Source organism: Camelus bactrianus, chromosome 15, assembly GCF_048773025.1.
Source record: "Camelus bactrianus isolate YW-2024 breed Bactrian camel chromosome 15, ASM4877302v1, whole genome shotgun sequence".
NCBI lineage: Eukaryota > Metazoa > Chordata > Mammalia > Artiodactyla > Camelidae > Camelus > Camelus bactrianus.
Window position 1 is genome coordinate 35,287,093 of NC_133553.1, and position 19,616 is coordinate 35,306,708.

The 19,616-nt window shown below is 38.9% G+C and overlaps 1 protein-coding gene across 16 annotated transcripts in view; it reads right to left on the reverse strand.

Moving 5' to 3' along the window:
• Nucleotides 1–19,616, reverse strand: part of SRD5A2 (steroid 5 alpha-reductase 2) — an 87,238-nt gene that overhangs the window by 955 nt on the left and 66,667 nt on the right. For 8 of the 16 annotated variants that reach the window (XM_074378677.1, XM_074378681.1, XM_074378690.1 and 5 more), the window contains 4 exons: nucleotides 10,886–11,049; nucleotides 6,978–7,079; nucleotides 4,416–4,566; nucleotides 229–1,911 (listed from right to left, as the gene is read on the reverse strand). In XM_074378677.1, the coding sequence (XP_074234778.1) occupies nucleotides 1,781–1,911; nucleotides 4,416–4,566; nucleotides 6,978–7,079; nucleotides 10,886–11,049 (548 nt within the window). In that variant the 3' untranslated portion in view covers nucleotides 229–1,780. Of the gene's footprint in view, nucleotides 1–228; nucleotides 1,912–4,415; nucleotides 4,567–6,977; nucleotides 7,080–10,885; nucleotides 11,050–19,616 lie in introns of those variants that run through there. The other 8 variants (XR_012511848.1, XM_074378680.1, XR_012511846.1 and 5 more) reach the window with 4 other exon arrangements.

The window sequence follows — 19,616 nt, forward strand, 5'->3', positions numbered from 1 at the left end:
GGGTGGCATCCAGCCTTAGCATGTTCTCCTGCATCTTTACTGCACCTGCCTGGAGATCTGAGCTGTGGTTGACAAGCTCTATAAGTTATATTTCTCTTTTATTTTCAGCTCAGAGTCTTGAATGTCAAATTGGCAAAATGAAAAGAAGAGAAAAAGGAAGCAACACCAGCAAAAAAAAACAGAAAAAAGGGTGAACAAACACAGATTAACACCTTATGAAAATCTTCATGAGTTTCGGGATCTTTTAATTAAAAAAGGTTACTTAACATACATGATTCGAGAGGCATTTAATAAACAGTAAAACACGCATTTATATGATGACAATTTGTATTCTTCAGTAATCTACATACTCTTCAGATCTTCTGAGTGCCTTGTGTGTTTTATCTAGTAAATTTCAGTTCTTAGCACCGCATCTGACAAAACTGGTTCTCACTTCTCGAAGGGGTCTGCTACATATTACCAACAGTTGCCACAAACCTAGACCTGAGGAGGCAAATATCACCATTATGTTCTGAAGACGAATGTTCAGCCCCTTCCTTAGAGAGCCCAGCCTCAGCACCCACGTGATGGTGACCCCTCCACAGAGGTCACAAATTCTAATATGTACCAGCTGATCATCCCAGTTCTTAGCAGGCTCTTCTGGCCAAGATGTTTTAAAGGAAGCTAAAAAATGTAGAAATCTAATTTTTAAAGTTTGGAAATTTTGAATATATAAAAAAAAGAAAGAAAACCAAACTATGAGTGAAACACTGATGGAGCCAAAAGACAGATTTTCTTCCCAGAGATGTCCCTCCAGTTACAGTTTTCAGGCTCTGTCCCCAGGACTTTAGAGGAATGATGTTCAAGGTACCCCAAGACATGCCTTCTTGATTAGATCCTGAGGACTGTGATGCAGAAAGTCCAGAAGAGAAGAGTTGCTGGGTGCTTCTGTGATGCTTCATTTTCACTGCACATGTCTCCGCAAGGCAAGTGGCATATGCTCTTACTCGGTAATTTTCCTCATCTAACACTTTCATTATTTGGATATTTCCACCAGTTTCCAAGAATATGAGAGCTTACAGTGTGTTGTGAAACACTAATCCTCTCTGTAGTCAACCAGAGTCATGTACTCTTCTTTGTGTTCATTAAAACCTGACCTTCAAAAAAAACCCACCCGAGTTTTCTGGGTTAGGCTATGATATCTCTAAAAGAAACCATGGACTCTTCAGGAAGACAGAGGTACTGGGACAATGCACAACTTTGAAATCGGGTCAATGCCTCGTTGCATTTCAGCACTGTGAAGAGAGGGTTCCTCTATTAAAAGTCTACTTAATCATTTCACATCTTTCATAATTAACTAAGGAAAAGGAAGATGTGACTGGGTTATCATTTGGGAGAAGATTTGCTCTGGGTCTGTGCAGCTTCAGAATTTCAATCTCTGCTGATTTGTACAGGGCTCAAATGTATACGTTTAACAAATTCTACAGGCACTATCCTCAACTCAAAACCTTCTTGACAACAGGGGTATTTTACATTGACAAAGAAAAGATACAAAGCCACGTGTACTCGGGTCATTCAAAGAAAAAGACATACAGGGAAGTTCGCACTTTCTAGGAGGAACAGCTAAGCAGCAGGTGTCTGTACGTGGTAAAGGGTCTTGCTGAAGCTTCAGTAGGAGATTAGGATAGAGATCCCCGGGAAGGGAGGGAGGAAACACTAAAGAGACCAAGGCAGACCCTTAGGCTGGCTGCCAGAACATGAGAGACCTACTATTACATACACACAGCGGGAAGTTACATGTTCAGCAGCTTGATGGTTTTCGACAGGATTGTTGAACAGCCTGGTCCCTTTTCCATTTGGTTTCTTTAAAAGATGAATGGAATGAGAGCTTTCCGAGACTTGGGGTAGTCCTCAAACATCTTGAGGTAGAACCTAAAAGACAAGAAAGGAATAATTATAAATATAACCAAACTGTGGTCAACGACTGAGGTTTCATCTGTCTGAAATCCCTGACATAAATCAGCCCCCAGTTATTCAGAGCCTGACTTTTCCAGATGGCCATCTGTAATCTTCCTCTGTCCTGTCTCCAATCTGTTTTAAGTGCTGAAGTGTCTTGTGTTGAGAAATAAAAAGTAACAGCCAGAGGACAGCAGTGATGGCTGTACAACATGGTGCATGTACTTGATGCCAATGAATGGTAAATTTATTGTCTTAAAATGGTAAATTTTATGTCGTGTATATTTCGCCCAGTAAAACAAATGTCACAGCCAGAAAGAAGTACCCAATGGATTCAGTTGAGAAATACAAGGAACAAGAGACCCAAAAGAGCATGGGCAAGGTTAACCCTAGACAACTAGTCATGTTCCCAGGAAAATAGCCCTTCATGAGGCCTGAGAATGCCAAGAAAATGTTACCTTCTTATGGGTTAAATTGTATCCCCCTAAAAATATATGCTGAAGTCCTAACCCCTCAGTATATGAGAATGTGACCTTATTTTGAAAATAGGGTCATTGCAGATATAATTTATTAAGTTAAGATGAGGTCATACTGGAGCAACCTGGGCCTTTAAGCCACTATGACTGGCATTCTCATGAGAAGGGGAAGAAGCGACACAGAGACAGACACACAGGGGAGAAGACAGAGGCAGGGATTAGAGTGACGCAGCTATAAGCCGTGAACACCATGGATTACTGCCACTGCCAGAAGCTAGGAAGAGGCAAGGGAGGATTCCTCCCTTGAGCCTTCAGAGAGCATGGCTCTGCCCACATCCTGATTTCAGACTTCTGCCTCCAGAACTATGAGAGAATAAATTTCTGTTCTTTTAAGCCACTCATTTTGTGGTCATCTGTTTCAGCAGCCCCAGGAGACTAATACATCTCGTAAAAAGGCTTTCTCTTTAAGTGACCAGGCTTTTCTCTGAACTAACACTCTGCACAAGTACCTTAGTTTGAACTGGGGTACAAATAGTAATAATACATCACAGGAGGTGGCTGGCTTTCCGTGCTGTGATTTGAAGTCTGCAGAGCTGCCTCTCACAAACCCCAGTTAGCCCTATTAAAAAAAAAGAGGCCCTCTTGTCTTCCCTCTGAAGCTGCCTGACATAACAGGACAGGACCTCAGTTTGGATTTTGCTGTTGCACCAGCTGGAATCCTCTGGTGAAAATGCTGTCCCTCCCTTGACCAGGGCCCCTTCAAATGCTGGCAATGCCCTGTCCTCTCCCTCACCACTCTGAGTCTGGTGGGCCACAGGCCCTACCTGAAAGGGAGACAACTGTTACACTGACTCTCTTACAGGCTGGGGACCCTCTGGCCCCCTTCCCCACCAAGCCCAGGAGAGCTGCTGTTTGATTCACTTCCGACAGCTCCCTGCATAAATTGCACTCAAGGAAAAGAATTCATTCTCAGCTTAACCTTCAAAACTATGAAATTAATCATTAGTTGAACATTAGTCGAGCATAATAGCAACTTAGTATGTAACCTTTTTAGTTAACTTTTAGTTAGCTCTTCTGTCCCCACCCCATCCCAGATGCAGGGGATGGGAAGGAAGTGGGGGTTAGTAAAGCTTCAGGCTGTACCTGCAGGGGAGTCTAAATCCCTGCAATTCCCAGAATTCACCAGTAAATGGCACAGTCCTGAGATTGCACGACACGAGTACCCAACTGTTGATCCTACCTTCCCAGAAAGCCAGCAATGCCCCTGATTAGAATTTATGGAGGATCTGGGTAGGGGAAGGAGAAGAGTTCCAAAATAAGCCCTGGTATTATACAGATCCTGGGAAGATAATCCTGGAGTTTCCAGGGCTCTGTGATGACCTGAACTGTTAGCACCAAACTTAGAATCAAAACAGCAGCCACACTAGACACAGGGCTAGTGCTTTTTCCCAGTGGTTCTCAACCCTGGCTGCACCTGAGAATTACCTCTGAAGTTCTGGAAAGTGCCACCCATGGTCCCACCCATGGAACACACTTGGACAGGTGTGGTGGAGGTGAACTGAACTGAAGCATGGAAATGGAAGCTATGTCTTGTACCTCCTGACTCTTACCTACAGCCCACTGCCAAACAGTAGCCATTGCCAGGTAAGCCTGATAGGAGCACACAGAGCACAGGTGAACTAACTCACCTGGACACAAAGTGCTTCTCTCTGGGAAGCCTTCTTCAACAAGGCGGCACATGGCTTCCCAAGTCACCTTGAGTGCCCTGTGTATGTAGGTTTGATTTTGCTCATAGAAAAAAAAGTTACTGCTACTGCCACCCAGCTAAATTGAAAATTCAGTGAAAACCTAAGAAGTCAGAGTTTACTAGTCTGGACTATTGTATCAACCTTACCTTGTAAAAAATAAATCTCTTAGGTTTCTAAATCTGACTCTGTGTGTTAATAAAAGCCTGTTCAGAGAAGAAAGCAACGTGGAGGCTGCCACCTTGATTGAAAAGTTTACCTATGGTGGTGAAAAGCTCGCTGCCCAAGGAAACAAAGTGAGAAGAATGCAAATGCAAGTCCTGGGAGGGACCAAGTGGCCAGGGCGTAGCCAATCCATTCAATGATCTCACCAAGGAAATTGGCTCCAGAAACATACGTGAACAAGCCACCTGCGTGCAGAAGAATGAACAAGTCAATCACCAGAACTGGATCACTGCCCTGTTAAAACCCCTCTGCTTTGTTCCAAAATACATGAGGGCATCCAGGCCTGATGTGGGGCTGGAGACTGCCTTCACAGCCATGGGAGTTTGGTGGAATCCTCCCGGGGAGAAGGGAAAACAAAGCCTCGGCAGCCGGTAGCCCTCAGAACATCCTAGAGTCATGAGGAGTGGCCCCAACTGCCGCATGGGCTCCATCCACTCTCTAACAACTGCTGGACCACTGGCTCTGAACAGGACAAGGATGAGCTGCAGGAGGTCTGCGGTTTGTTCCGTTCTATCAAGTAACATTTCCAACCGCCTCTCACCTTCTCACTCCTTCCCTGGACACCCACACTGCCCGTCAGACCACATCACTGTTCACAGTCACAAAAGTGAAACAACACACGCCGTGAAAATAATAAAAACCTGAACTGATGTGGGAAGTAACCAGACTCCCCTCTGGCCATTGCCCTCCCCTCACGCAAAGCAGTTCCCTCTGTTTAAGCTTCAGGTGCGGAGTGGGAGCTGCAGGCGTTTGCCCTCCTCGAGGCTCGGGAGTCTGTACTGATTTTAAAGGTTTCCTTTTCTCTCCACCACTATTTCTGATCTCAAAACTATGTCTAGAAACCAACACATTCTAATGACAGTGAATATTTCTACACTTAGAATTTCTGTCCCACACTAGACTGGGAAAGTTTTAACCAGAACAATTCTTTTTCTTTCCATATTATATAAAGAATATCTTGTTTTTAAACCATTCTCTAACCTAACTTAACAGCTGGAAACTAAGCTTGGCAATCGAGCTTTTAAGAAGTTCCTCTGCTCTTCTCTATTTGTCTAGTTACTGAGTGAAGACTTAAAAAAATCAAAGCCCCTTAAAGTTATCTTCCTTAAGGGTGGCATTGCATCAGCAGTTCTTGACCTGCAATTCCCCAGATCCCAGAAGGAACCACTGGCCTATTGCGAAAGGTCTATAAACAGTCTATGAATATAGCAAACAGTATAGATCTCAACCTACAGTTATTTCTGCTTGTTATAGATACTGTTAGGGTGTTAGCAACATGCAAATTTATTTAAATGTGTTATTGAATCCAAAGTAGCTTTGTCATTGTTTTTGTAATCAGTAGATATTAATCTGTGTTAACCCCATGTCATAATTCATTTATTTTTAATGTAAATAAAGGATTATATTTACATCAAAAAAGGTGAAGAGTCACTGACCTACACTAAAACCCCCCTAAAAATACTGAAGGATGACTTGGACTAATTCACTCCCACCTGCTTATATTTGTCAACTTCACATCCTGGTTACTTAGGAATAGTTAGGATTTCAAATATTCTGCACCTTTATCTTTGAAAATGCATTTGTGAGATTTCCCATGCTAATTTTTGACTAGATAAATATGGCTCCTCTGAAGCTTTAAGAACATACAGATGGCAGGAAATGCACAAACACTACCCCTGGCGACACACTAGAAAGTCTAATGAGACTTGCTGAAGAGGACAGATCTGTCGGTCGTGCATGATTTACCTTTATTTGCTAACCCAGGAAGGATCAACACTCTGTACGTAGGATGGTTAATTTTTTGTGTCAACTTGACTGGGCCATTAGTGTGCCCAGACATTTGGTTAATCATTATTTCTGGGTGTGTCTGTGAAGCTTTTTCTGGGGAGATGATTTCTGAATCCAGACTGAGTAAAGCAGATTGTCCTCCCCAGTGTTGATGGGCATCCAGGCCACCAGAGGCCTGAACAGAACAACAGGCAGGGTAAGGGAGAGTCTGCTCTGTTTCTGAGCTGGGATATTGGTCCCCTGCACTCAGACTGGAACTTGCACAGTGAGCTCTCCTAGTTCTCAGGCTTTGGGACTCAAGCTAGAAATTACACCACCTACTCTCCGGGGTCTCCACCTTGCAGACGACTGATCATGGGATTTCTCAGCCTCCATAACCATGTGAGCCAATCCCTTATAATAAATACCTTCATCAATATCTACATCGATAGCTAAGCTACATCTATTCCTACTGGTTCTATGTTTCTGGAGAACCCTAATGAGGCACAGTAATCTCACCTACTCCAACGAAGTGGCAGCCTTCCTCCATCCTATCCCAAATCTCACACTCCCCTCCCCTTAAAGGTACTGTGGTCATGAACCTTCCTGAGGTTCTTCTACTACTTGTACTACTCTTGATTTTTCAAGTTCAGATCAGAAATGCAAATGTATGGTGGAGTAGAATAGGATATGGAGGAGAGGTCGGGGGAAATTGGGATACGGGGTTGTTTGTGCCCTGTCTGTCCCCTCTCCACTTGTCACTCACAGCATAATTCCTGGTGTAGTCTCCCAAGGAAGAGTGGGAACCTGGAGGGCAGGGGGACATTACCTTGTGGGATCCTATAGGTGGTTTCTCCAGGCTTCCTGAGCCGGCGCAGGATATAGTCACTATGAATGTTGATTCCCATTCCCAAAATAAATAAGAAGACACCTTGGCAAAGAAGAGAGGGAAGAAGTTAAAAAGTTATTCTGATTTTGGCGTTTTTCTCCCAAGCTAAGTTTTTTTTCCTAAAAATAAAGGGAAAGGCACTTAACTTTGAATTCTAAGAATGATACAGAGGTGGGGGGAAAAAGGAGGGAGCAGGCAATTAACCCTGGCCCCAGGTTTGAATGGAGGGGCTGTGCTGTTTCATAGACCAAGACTAAAAATGCACAGCGGCAAGTGATGGCAGCAAGTGGGAGAGGGGCGAGGGAGGCACCACCATCACCCAATACTTACATAAATAAGTAAATAAAATAAACGAATAGACAGCAAGCCCTCAGCTCATTCACAAATAATCAAACCATGGTCAGCAAACTCAACAGCCAATTACAACCCCTTCTTCTTTGCCACCTTCCACTATAGAGGCTGGAGGGCTGGAAGCTAGTTCTTGTGACCTAGTTCTGCAAAGAGGATGTAAAGAGAAGTCTTCTGGGGGCTTCCTTGGAAATATTTTGCTTTTCCAATAAAGGGGGCAGATGGAAACTGCTTCTACAGCCTCCCTCTTCCTTTGTTGCCAGATGCAATGTCTTGAGCCACAGGAACTGTCTTGCAAAACCATGAAGTGGCTATCATGAGGACTAGAGGTAAATATGCTGAGAACAGTGGAATGGAAAGAAAGTTCCTGGGACCTTAATGACACCAAAAAACAACTGAAGGAATGCAGACACCACCTACCTTTGGACATTCTTGTTATGTAAAAAATGTAAAATCGTAGTTATTTAAGTCACTTAGAGCTGGTTTTCTGTCACTTATTGCTGAGAGCATTACTGATTGACATATCCATTCTCATGGAAGTAACTGGAGAGCTTGGCACCTAGCAAACTGGTTTCCACTGCTGCTGGTTCATACATACACTCCCCTTCTCCATTTGCTGGTACAGAAAGGACCCTGGTCCGAGGTGAGGAGAGCTAGGATCAGGCATGCTTGGTCTTATATCCCAATGGGCCCAGAAACACTCACTGTTCCACAAGGATGCCCAACCCGATCTCTCAGCCAAGTGTATTTGTGCTGATCAAAATACTTCAGGCAAAAAGCAAGAACAACTGAATTAGAAACAGATCTACTCTCACCACATTTGCTGTTATATGAAACAACAATTTTCAATCTTGTCTAATCAAAAGATCATTAGCCTGGAAGAAAGGGAACCTGGGAGGGGACGTCAGTGGAGGGAGGGAAAGGGGTGGAGAGATAGCACATATAGCAGTGGAAAAGCAAGCACCTTAGCTTCAATGTCTGTGTGTCCTTGGACAATTCATTTAACCTCTCTCAGCCTCAGTTTTCTCCTCTGTAAAATACAGATTTTAACAGTACCTGCCTTACAAGGATGGTATGAGACTTCATTCACGTGTTGATTCTTTCATTCATTTATTCAAATAGTATTTATTGAGGTCTTACTATGTATACCAAGCACTGTACTAAACACCAAGGGTACAGTAGTGAGAAAAACAGCCAAGGTGTCTGTTCTCACAGAGCTGACATTTCAGTGGAGAAACACAGAAATGAATTAAAATAATGAAAAAATTAAAAATCACATAATATCACTACAAAGCAGAAAATCAAAGTAGGATAATGAGATAGTGGATTGGGGTGGGAAGGAAATACCTCTACTGTAGATGAGGTCAATAAGGAAAGCTTTTCTGAAGATTTGGCATCTTTCCTATGATTTGAATACTGAGAATACAAAGGTCTGAGGGAGAGCGTTCTGGTAGCAGGACTAACAGGTGCAAAGGTCCTGAGGCTAGTATAGGTTTAGAATGTCTAAAAAAACAAAGGTGTCACAGCTAATGCTTTAACTAGATGGGGGAAATTAAGGAGATGTGAACAGGATGATAACTTTAAAAAATCACATCAAACTTTATGGGCCATTGTGAGGAGTTTGGATTTTTAAGTGCAATAGTAAACAATCGGCAGGTTTTAAGCAGAGAAGAAGTAGGATCAGATGTCAGTTTATTATTACTACAAAAGAAGTATATATGTTTTGTGTAAGATGAAACACTAATTACCAAAAGTAAGAAAACCTGGACACTTAATTCCTACCACCCAAGAACCCACCATCAAACACCTAGTGCATTTCCTTCCAGATCTTCATCTTACGTGATATCTAGGCACATTCCAGTTTCCCAGAATTCCTCTTCTAGATGGTTCATGTAAACCAAAGTCTAATATAGGACCATACCTGACACCTGGTGATTACATCCTTTAAGGCCATTTTAATCTAAACTAGACTCCTTACTTTTTTTTTTCCAGGACACTGACTTCTTGAAAAGACCAGACAGTGGTCCTTCAGAATGTCCTCCCCTTTTTATATAAGACTGGCTTACTTCCACATGGTGGCATTTGACTTATTTTTTTATTCTCTATAATTCCTATAAACTGACAAAAATCATTTTCCTGTATGGCTATGTTACCAGTTTACTGTGAAGTTAGGTACATTTTTTGTTTGTTCTCAATGTTAAGGGACTTTCTTCCATTTAGATCTTTTTAGAGCGCATTGTAAAGTTCCATGATTCAAAGGACAAAACTATACTTAAAAAACAGTTCTGCCTACCATTCTTTTTATCCCAAACCCTAGAGATAACCTTTTTTAAATCAGTTTCTTTTCTATCAATCCAATATTTCCTTTTCCAATTTTATACATACACACAGCCATTGTCCTTCTATCCCATTTTTACATAAAAAGCAGCATACTATATACACCATGCACACTTTATTTTTATTTAACCACATGTTCTGGAGATGTCTCCACAGGAGCACAGAGATGTTCCTTGCTTTTGTTTTTCATTATCTGGTTGTTTCTGTGGCTCCAGAATACTCCATTGTATGCCTGTATTAGCATTCGCATAACTAGTCTTCTGGCTGTTCTTGTTTTCAAATGTTCACTCTGACTGTTGTGTGGAGTACGGGCTACTGAAGGCCAGGACCAGAGGTAGGAAGGCTAGTCTGAAGGTCACTGTGGCAGTCCAGGCAAGAGGTCATCGTGGCTCACACCAGGATACAGTTAGTACGGTCAGGGAGAACTGAGCCCCGTTGGCACCTATTTTGGAGCTAGAGGCAGCTGTACTAAGCTTATGTAGAGAATGAGGTGTGTGATGTAAAGAAAATTAAGGATAATCTCTGTCTTTTTAGTTTGAGCCAAAATAATGTACAAACACTTGAACCTTTACTTTAGTAAAGAACTTTAGTTCCTCCTGCAGATAATGAAAAAAATTCAATGATCAGTGTTTTCTACTTACTATTTTAGATAAGTGGTCAGGAAAAATCTTTCTGAGATGGTATGAATTAACAGAGACTTAAATAAAGTGAAGGACCAAGCTCCATCAAAATACAGGGCTAGGAATTCTAGGCAACAGGTTTAGACTGTACAAAAGCTCTGGGCAGGACAGGCTTTGACCGCTGCAGGTCCAGCAGAAAGGCCAATGAGGCTACAGCACAGGAGATGAGGTGAATGAACACAGGAAATTAAGTCAGGAAAGGGGGCAGGACCAAGAGCATTTGGGTTTCAAAGGCAGTGGTAAGGAATTTGTGTTTTATCCTGAGAGTAACAGAAACGTGTTGGAAGGTTTTGAGATGGGGAATGAAATGATGTTTTGCAAAGATCTCTGAGGCTGTATACAGAGAAAAGACAAAGGTGAGAGGAGGGCAGGATGGAATCCTTGGGAGGTTACTGCAGTAGGACAGGGAGAGGTGATAGTGATTTAGCCTGTGGGAAGGGATGTTTACTGGGGCGTGGGTGAGAAGTGGTCAGATTTACTTACCCAGGCTAAACCGTATGTCTGTGTACCACTCAGCAGGGTATTCAGCACAGTAAACCAGATAGTAGCTTTGGAGGAGTCCATTTCCCACGCAGAAGGCAAAGCCTCTGAAAAGGAATACAACTGGAAAAGGCCTCCCTCTAGTGAGCAGTGAGTAAACAAATGTCCTGGGATATATACAGGAGAAAGGTCAGGATCCATTGTTCAAAAAAAAAAAATCAAACAATGAGATGAAACAACAGGAAATCGCATCAAATCCATTTTTAAAAACTATTTCCCTTAAATGTATGCAGTGAAAAAACATTATTCCCTGGTCCTAGAACAATCATTTATGCTATTATTTGTCTTGTTTCATTAAAATGCATAGTAGCCACTATTACCACAGCCTTGAAAAGTAAATTTCATCCTTATAAATAAATTCAATCCTATAAACAGAGGATTGGATCAGCTTTATATAGATCTAGAAGTGAAATCCAGATTACAGTAGAAGAAAAGTAAAGCCTGGTTACCCCCACGCAGCACTGGAATGGCATTTGACAGCAGCCACTCAATCATATGGCTTTCCATATGTCTCTCTAATATGATTTAATTATGGACACTAACATTCCCTAGAAAGTGGAATGCAGAACTCTTTGAGAAAAGAGAGAGATTCCTCTAAACGTTAGGAACTATGAATCTAGAGGAATCTCGGAAGATGTTAAAAAATACAAATAACCTCAAAACAAAAATACACCCGATACAATGCCAAATACTAGACATCGAACTACATCCTATTTATAATTTTTCTTCTTTTTTGGAGTAATGTAACCATCATAGGGGAAAGTTCATAAACCTATGTGAATAGTTTAATGAATTACCATCAAATAAACACCTATAAAGTCACTAACCAAGTCAAGAAATGGAACATTGCCATCACCCCAGAAGTAACCACCATCCTGATTTTTGTAATAATCATTTCCTTTTGCCTCTTTACAACTTTCCCACATTTGTATGCATCCCTAAAAATATAGTTTATTTTGCTCATTTTTAATTCCATATAGAAGGAAACTCACCATTATGTTTCTGAAACTCAAGCATGTTGTGGATAGCTACAGTTCATTTACTTTCATTGTATATTATTGTCATGTATGAATATACCACATGTGTTTATCTATTTTACTTTGATGGATATTTGGGTTGCTTCCATAATATACCTACTCAAAGATTATTTTCTCATTATTTTAATGATTTTTTCATTTTATGTTTATATCTTTGATGTATCTGGAACTTACTTTGCGGTAAGAAGTTAGATAATAATCCAAGTTAATTTTTTTCCTAATGCTAGTAAAGTTACTAAACCTCTCTTTCTAACTGACATGCATTGCCATTGGTATTACACACTAAATTATCATTTATATTGGTTCCTCTTCTGGACTTCCGTTTCTGTTTCATTGATCTAACTACTACCAGTACTACACTATTTTAATAATTGTATTTTTAAAAGCTATCTTAATACTAGGTGGAGCTATTTTTATACCATTACTATTTTTAAGGATTTTCAAGGATTTATTTCTTCATGTGAACTTTAAAAGCAACTTGTGAAACACTCCCTCCCAAAAGTGAGAAATACAGTTGACCCTCAAACAATACAAGTTTGAACTGCTTAAGTCCACTTATACGTGGATTTTTAAAAATACTACAATACTACACTATACAGGGTTGGTTGAATTCACACATGCAGAACCTTGGATATGGAGGAATGGAGGTTGCTGAGGAACCATGATCCGGAGGGCTGACTGAGTTATGTGTGGATTTTCAGCTGCTTGAAGGACCGGTGCCCCTAACACGCACGTTGTTCAGGGTCAACTGTACTTTTAAATTTAAAAATTTATTAAAAGTGTGAAGTGGTAGAAGGAGGACCTCCAAGAGCACCACTCCATAAAAGAAAAAAAAAAAAGTCAGAAATCTGGATATTAACCAAAGGCTTGCAGCAACCTGGGGAGCATTTAGGCGAGAAAATGGCTGGCTCTCAGGAAGAGCAACAAGCTTTGTGGCATTTTAACTTACCCTAGTCTCATCTCCCACTTTCCATCTCTGCACAGGTTTGAAAAGTAATAACCTCCATTTCTGGGATTAGGGGGAAGCAAAACAGGATTGGAGCTCTTTCAAAATCTCATTCCCAAAGAAGTCACCTGTCTGGGTGGTTCCTGGAAGACTCCACTCAAAAGGCTTGTCTTTATTCCACCTCACTGAAAACCACCCAGTGGTAAAAGTTTCCGGAGATGGGAATGTGTTTTTGAATACTTTAGCAACACATTAACCAGAGGCAATGGATAACAGGTGGGGCAAATACTAGACTAATCAAAATTTCAAAAGGAAAGACTGAGGAATGAGATGCCCAGAGGGGCTTTGAAAATCTCATATATATTTCTGGGAATCTAGACAGCCATCCACATGCTCAAAAGATAACCTGGAAATATCCTAAGCTCTCACCTCTCATTGACCTTGAGGTCTGGGCAAGAAGCAAGTAAAGCTAAAGTAGAGTTGTAAACTGCATGGGTGGTTGTTAAAGGACTTCCCTAACACACACACAGAGGCCTTTGAAAGCAGCATGTATTACTTCCACCTTCATTCCTTTGGTGCCAGCCAACCGCAAGGGTGACTGGGAAACTGGGAAATACAACCTAGCTGTAGGCTTTGGAAAACCAAGTGTCTTGGAGAACAAATAAAATGATTCTAATTTGAAGGACTTTGCTGACTTTGCTACTGGAAAGTTGGAAGCAGTTTAAAATAAACGTTTCAGTGTAGAAAGCAATTTAAAAAAAAAAAAAAAGAAAAGGAAGGGGAGTAGAGTTGGCCAAGAGGCTGACCATCAGTGCTGTGGAGGGTTGCATGTGAATGTCACCTTCAGGTCCCAATATGGCCCAAGATTCAGTTACCCTGGGGTTTGGGACCACTTTACTTTCATTCCTTTCTATACCTCTAATGTACATTCTCATTCTTCCATGTTTATTCTGATACAGAGTCTGGTAAGTACTCTGTAAAGATAAAGTTTTCTATCACTGCTAGGTAAATATTCATTTGGGGGGACTCTTACTGGAAAGGGCTAACTGAAATTGCAAATCCAAATTAAACTAAAGAAACAACCTTTAAAATTATACATCTTGCATAGACCATCTCATATTTAACTAAATCTTCTTCAAATATAAATGCTATTGCTAAGATTATCAAGCCTATTGAAGACTTCTCACTATATGAAATTTTAGACTTCATTGTCAATCAAAATAAATTCAGATTCTATATCTAAATACAAGGCTTCCATATATATATTTACTTGTTACATACAGTAGTAACTCCTTGCTCAACCTCATCTCCCCCTTTATCCACTACCCCATTTTTCTGCTTTCCTTTACACTAAAACTCCTCCAAATAGTTGTCTATGCTTGCCATCGTTGTCTTCTCTTCCTTTTTTCCTCCCTCCTCCCCTTCCAACAAACTGATCTTAGCAAGACCACCAGAAACCTCCACGCTTCCAAATCCAAGAGCCAATTTTCAGCTCTATTCTTACTTGACAAGTTAATCACTCCATCCTTCTGGAAACACTGTCTCACTCAGCTTTCAGCCAGCACACCACTTTCTCTTGGTTCTCCTGCTTCACTGATTCTTCTAATTTTCCTTTGCTGGTTTCTCTTCAACCCCTTGACCTCTAAATATTGGTGTGCCCCAGGGCTCAGGACTCTTTTCTTCTTTATTTATGCCCACTGTAGATGTAATCGCATCTAGTCCTGTATCTTTTAATATCATCTATAGAATGACAACTCCCAAATTTTATGCCTCCAGGCAGGATGCCTGCAGTTCTTGAACTCAGGCTTATATAGCCAACTTCCTACTAGACATCTAGCTTAAAGGGTGTCTCAAATTTAATACATCCAAACCCAAAGCCCTGATTCCCCACACTTCCCCAAACCTGCACTTCCCTGAACCTGTGCCATCTCAATAAATGGCAAATTCATTCTTCCACTTGCTTGGACTGAGGACATTAAACCACCACTGACTTCTCCTATTCTCTCTCTCCCTTTTCTGCCTTTCTTTCTCTCTCTTTCTCTCTCTCCCATACAGTACACAAAATCTATTAGTAAATCCTGTCAGCTCTACCTTCAAAAATGTTTCCAGAATCTGGTCACACACATCTCACCATCTCTATAAAACAGGAAAATGACAAGAAAATCTCCAAAACCTGGCAACTTAGCAACACAATTCCAAATAATTTATGGTTCACAGAGGAAGCCTCAAGGGAAATAAAAAACTATACTGAACTCAATGAAAATGAAAAATATAATGTATCAAAATTTGCAGGACACAGCTAAATCAGTGCTCTGGGAAAAATGTGTAGCACTAAACACATACAACAGAAAATAGAAAAGGTCTCAAAACCTCCACCTTAAGACTCTAAGGGAAAAAAGAGGATAATAAACCCAAAGGTGGCAGAAGGCAATAAAAAAGAGGAAAAATCAACAAAATTCAAAATAGTAAAACAGTAAGAAAATGAATAAAACAAAAAACTATTCTTTGAAAAGATGAATAAAATATACCTTTAATAAGAATAATTAAGAAAAAGAGAAAATATAATTGGGAAAGAAACGGGATTACATTACAGAACATACAAACATCAAAAAGATACTAAAGAAATACTATGAACAACTCTACATACATAAATTTGACAGTTTAGATGAAATGGACTAAATCCTTGAAAAACACAAGCTATCACAACTCAACCTAATGAAATAAATCATTTGATTAGCCCTATAACTATTAAGGAGACTTAACTCATAATTTTAAAACTTCTCGAAAAAGAAATCTCCAGGTCCAAATAGTTTTACTGGAGAATTCTACCAGTTTAAAGAAAAATTAACACTAATTCTTCAAAATCTCTTTATTTTATAAAGCTAATTATTACTCTGATACAGAAACCAGCAAAATGCAGTACAAAGATTAAAAAAAAACAAGCCACTAAAGCCCATGAATATAGATACAAAAATCTTTAACAAACTATTAACAAACATGATTCAGCAATATGTAAAAAGAATCACACAGCATGACCGGGTATAGGTTTATTCCAGGGATGCAAGATTGGTTCAATACTTTAAAATCAATCAATGCAATTCAACATTTTAACAGAATAAAAAGACAAATATTCTGATCATATCAATCATTGTAAAAAAATTTGATGAAATCCAATACCTTTTAATGATTTTTTAAAAACCCAGAGAAAGCAGGAATAAAAAAAAAAACTTTCTGAACTTGATAAAGCATACCTACAGCTAACATACTTAATGGTCAAATGACTGAATGTTTTCACTCAAAGATCATGAACGAAACAAGATGTCTGTTCTCACCACTCTGATTTAACAGAGTGTTGGAAATTATAGTCACTGCAATAAGGTGAGAAAAAAATTAAAAGCATACAGATCAGAAAGGAAGAAATAAAACTGTTCCTGTTTGAAAATGACATGATCGTCTCTAGAAAATCCTAAAGAATATACAAAAAATAAAAACCAAAACTCCTAAAAAGTGAATTCAGCGAGTTTTCAGGATACAATATATACAATTACATGTCCAAATGCTATTGATAAACATAACATTACTGAAATTAAAAATACAAAGTAACATTTCCTATAGTTCAAAACATAAAATACTTAGGTGTAAATCTAACCAAATACATATAGGATTTGTATGTGAAAACTACAAAGCATTAATGAGAGAAATTAAAGATGATTTAAATAAATAAGGATATACTATGTTCATGGATTAAAAGTCTTGACATAGTAACGATGCCAATTATCCCCAAATTGATAATAAAACTCCTATTAAATTCTAGATTTAATAAGGTTTTTAGGATTTTTTATAAACATAGACAACATAATTATAAAATTTATATGGAAAGGTAAAGGAACTTTGACAGCTAAAATACTCTAAAAAGAATAAAGTGGGAGGAATTAGCACACCAGATTTCAAGACTTACTGTATAGTACAGTGATTGAGACTGTGTGGTGTAAGTGGAGGACAGACACATCGATCAATGGAACAGAAAACCCGGAAAAAGACCCACACAAGTAGGCCCCACTGGTTTTTAACATAAAAATGGAAAAGCAATTAAATAGAGGAAAATAGCCTTTCAACCAGGACATAATTCTCAGGATCTAGGGCTAAGCAAAGAGGTCTTAAACTTGATACCAAAAGCACCATCAATAAAAGAAAAAATTTTTTTAAAAAAAGAAAAGAAATTCATAAACTGCATTTTACCAAAATTTTTAAAATTTTCCTTTTCATAAGACTCCATTAAGAGAATTAAAGTACAAGCTATACATTGGAGAAAATATCTGCAAACCACTTATTTTCAAAGAACTAGAATTCAGAATAAAGAACTCTCAAAACTCAACATAAAAAACAAAAAATTAAATCAGAAAGTGGGCAAAGACATAAACAGACACATTACCTATGATTTATTATATACACATGGCAAATATGCACATGAAAAGATGTTCAACATCATTAACCTTTGGGAAATCTACATTAAAGCGACAATGAGGTTTATTGCACACCTGTAAGAATGACTAAAATAAAAACTGACAACACCAAATAGTGGAAAATACATGAAGAAATTGCATCACATACAATGCTGTTGGGAATGTACAGGTGGGAATGAATTGAATGCATTCACTTTTCATGACATGCCAAAGCACTTTATTTAAATCCAATACTTTTTAAAATTACAAAATATTGAGAAATCATTCATTTCCTTAGATATCTCAGGGAAATAGCATTGGATTATGCTCATTTTGTTTTGTTTTAAATTAGAGCTGTTATTTTTTTTTATTGTAGTTTCTGTTACTTAGCTTAGTTTAGATGACTTGTCAGTAATTACTTTGGCTTAACAATCACTATTTTTTAAAGCTTGTAAGGAAAAACACTGAAGATGAATATATCTGCATATCTATCCCATATCTATCTATCCATCAATCATCTCTCCATCCATAGACATAAATAAGATAATTTTTACTCTCATGTGATAATTTTACTGTGTTTATTCAGTTTACTTAACAGCTATAATTTCTGACATATAATTGGAGAACATACTTCAAAAAGCTAATTTTTTTGCTTCATAAAAACGTTTGCTTCACAATTTCAAAAAAAAAAAAAAAAAAGCCACTCTGGAAAACAGTAGGGCAGTTATTCTTCAAAATCTAAACATGAACCTGCCATATTACCTAGGAATTGCATTCCTGGGCATTTAACCCAGAGAAATAAAAATTTACGTTTTTCAAAAACGTGGATATGAATGTTTATAGCAACTTTATTCATAATAGTCAAAGACTGGAAACAACTCAGATGTCCTTCAATGGGTGATTAAATACACTGAGGTATATCCATACCATAGAATACTATTCAGCAAGAAAAAGAGATGAACTAGTGATACATGTAACAAGATGCATGAATCTCCAGATAATTACACTGAATGAAAAAAACTAATTCCAAAAGGTTACATACTGTATCCTGCCATTTATATAACATTTTTGAAATCACAAAGGTATAGAAATGAAGAAGAGATTACTCATTGCCAGGGATTAAGGTGGGGCTGAGAACAGGAGGAGCTTGAGTGTGACAATGTTAAGGATCTCCTGGTGGATGGAAATGTTCTATCTCTTGCCTTTACCAAAGTATCAATATCCTGGTTGTGATACTGTAGTATAGAATTGCGAGAGGTTACCTTTGGAGAAAACTGGGTAAAGATTATACAGAATCTCTATGCGTTATTTCTAATAATTACACATGAATCTATAATTATCTCAAAATAAAAGTTTAATTAACAATTACACATTGTCCACATGTATATATGTCCTGAACAATGGTGGCTGACTTGGAGAATCTATTTTAGCTGTAACAGCTATGTTTGTGTACATGTGCAGAAAGATTCTTTCTGTCTGGCTTAGGAGAGAGTGCCTAAATTCTCTAGATCAGTAGTAGATATGGCTCAGTATCAAAATCACTACACCTACTAAATTAAACTCTCTTGAGGATTTATGAAAGCTCTTCAGATGATTTTGACACCACCAGTCTGGCATACATACACAGATCTAAGTGGTAGATACAAGAGATGCTCAGTTGTGTGAATGCTAACCCAGAAGCTGACATAATTCTTGGGGTAAAAATACTCAATAAATAAATGAGAAAGTTAAAAAGCATGCAAAAAATAAGTAGTGGATTACTCTAAATTTTATTCATCATCTTTCTACTTCATCGTTTCTATTTAATTAACTGTGGCAAAGTTAAAATGGTTGATATGCTACTTCCTAAATATATAACTATATTAGTTACTTATTGCTGCATAATAAACAATTCCAAAACTTAGTGGTTAAAAACACCAACAAACATATTTTTACTCATAGTTTCTATGTGTCAGAAATTCAAGAGTGGCTTGGCTGGGCAGTTCTGGAACAGGGTCCCTTATGAAACTGCATTAAAGGTGTTGACCAGGACTTCAATTATCTGAAGTCTTCCAAGATGGCTCACTCATATGGCTGAAGAGTTGGTACTAGCTGTGGGCAAGAGACCTCATCTCAGCATGTGAGCCTTCTCCACATTGACTTCAACCAAGGGTGGCTTAGGTATCCTCATGACATAGTGGCAGTTTCCCCCAGGACAAATGATTCAAGAGGAAGTACCAACAGAAGTTATCTTTTTTGTGACTTAGTCT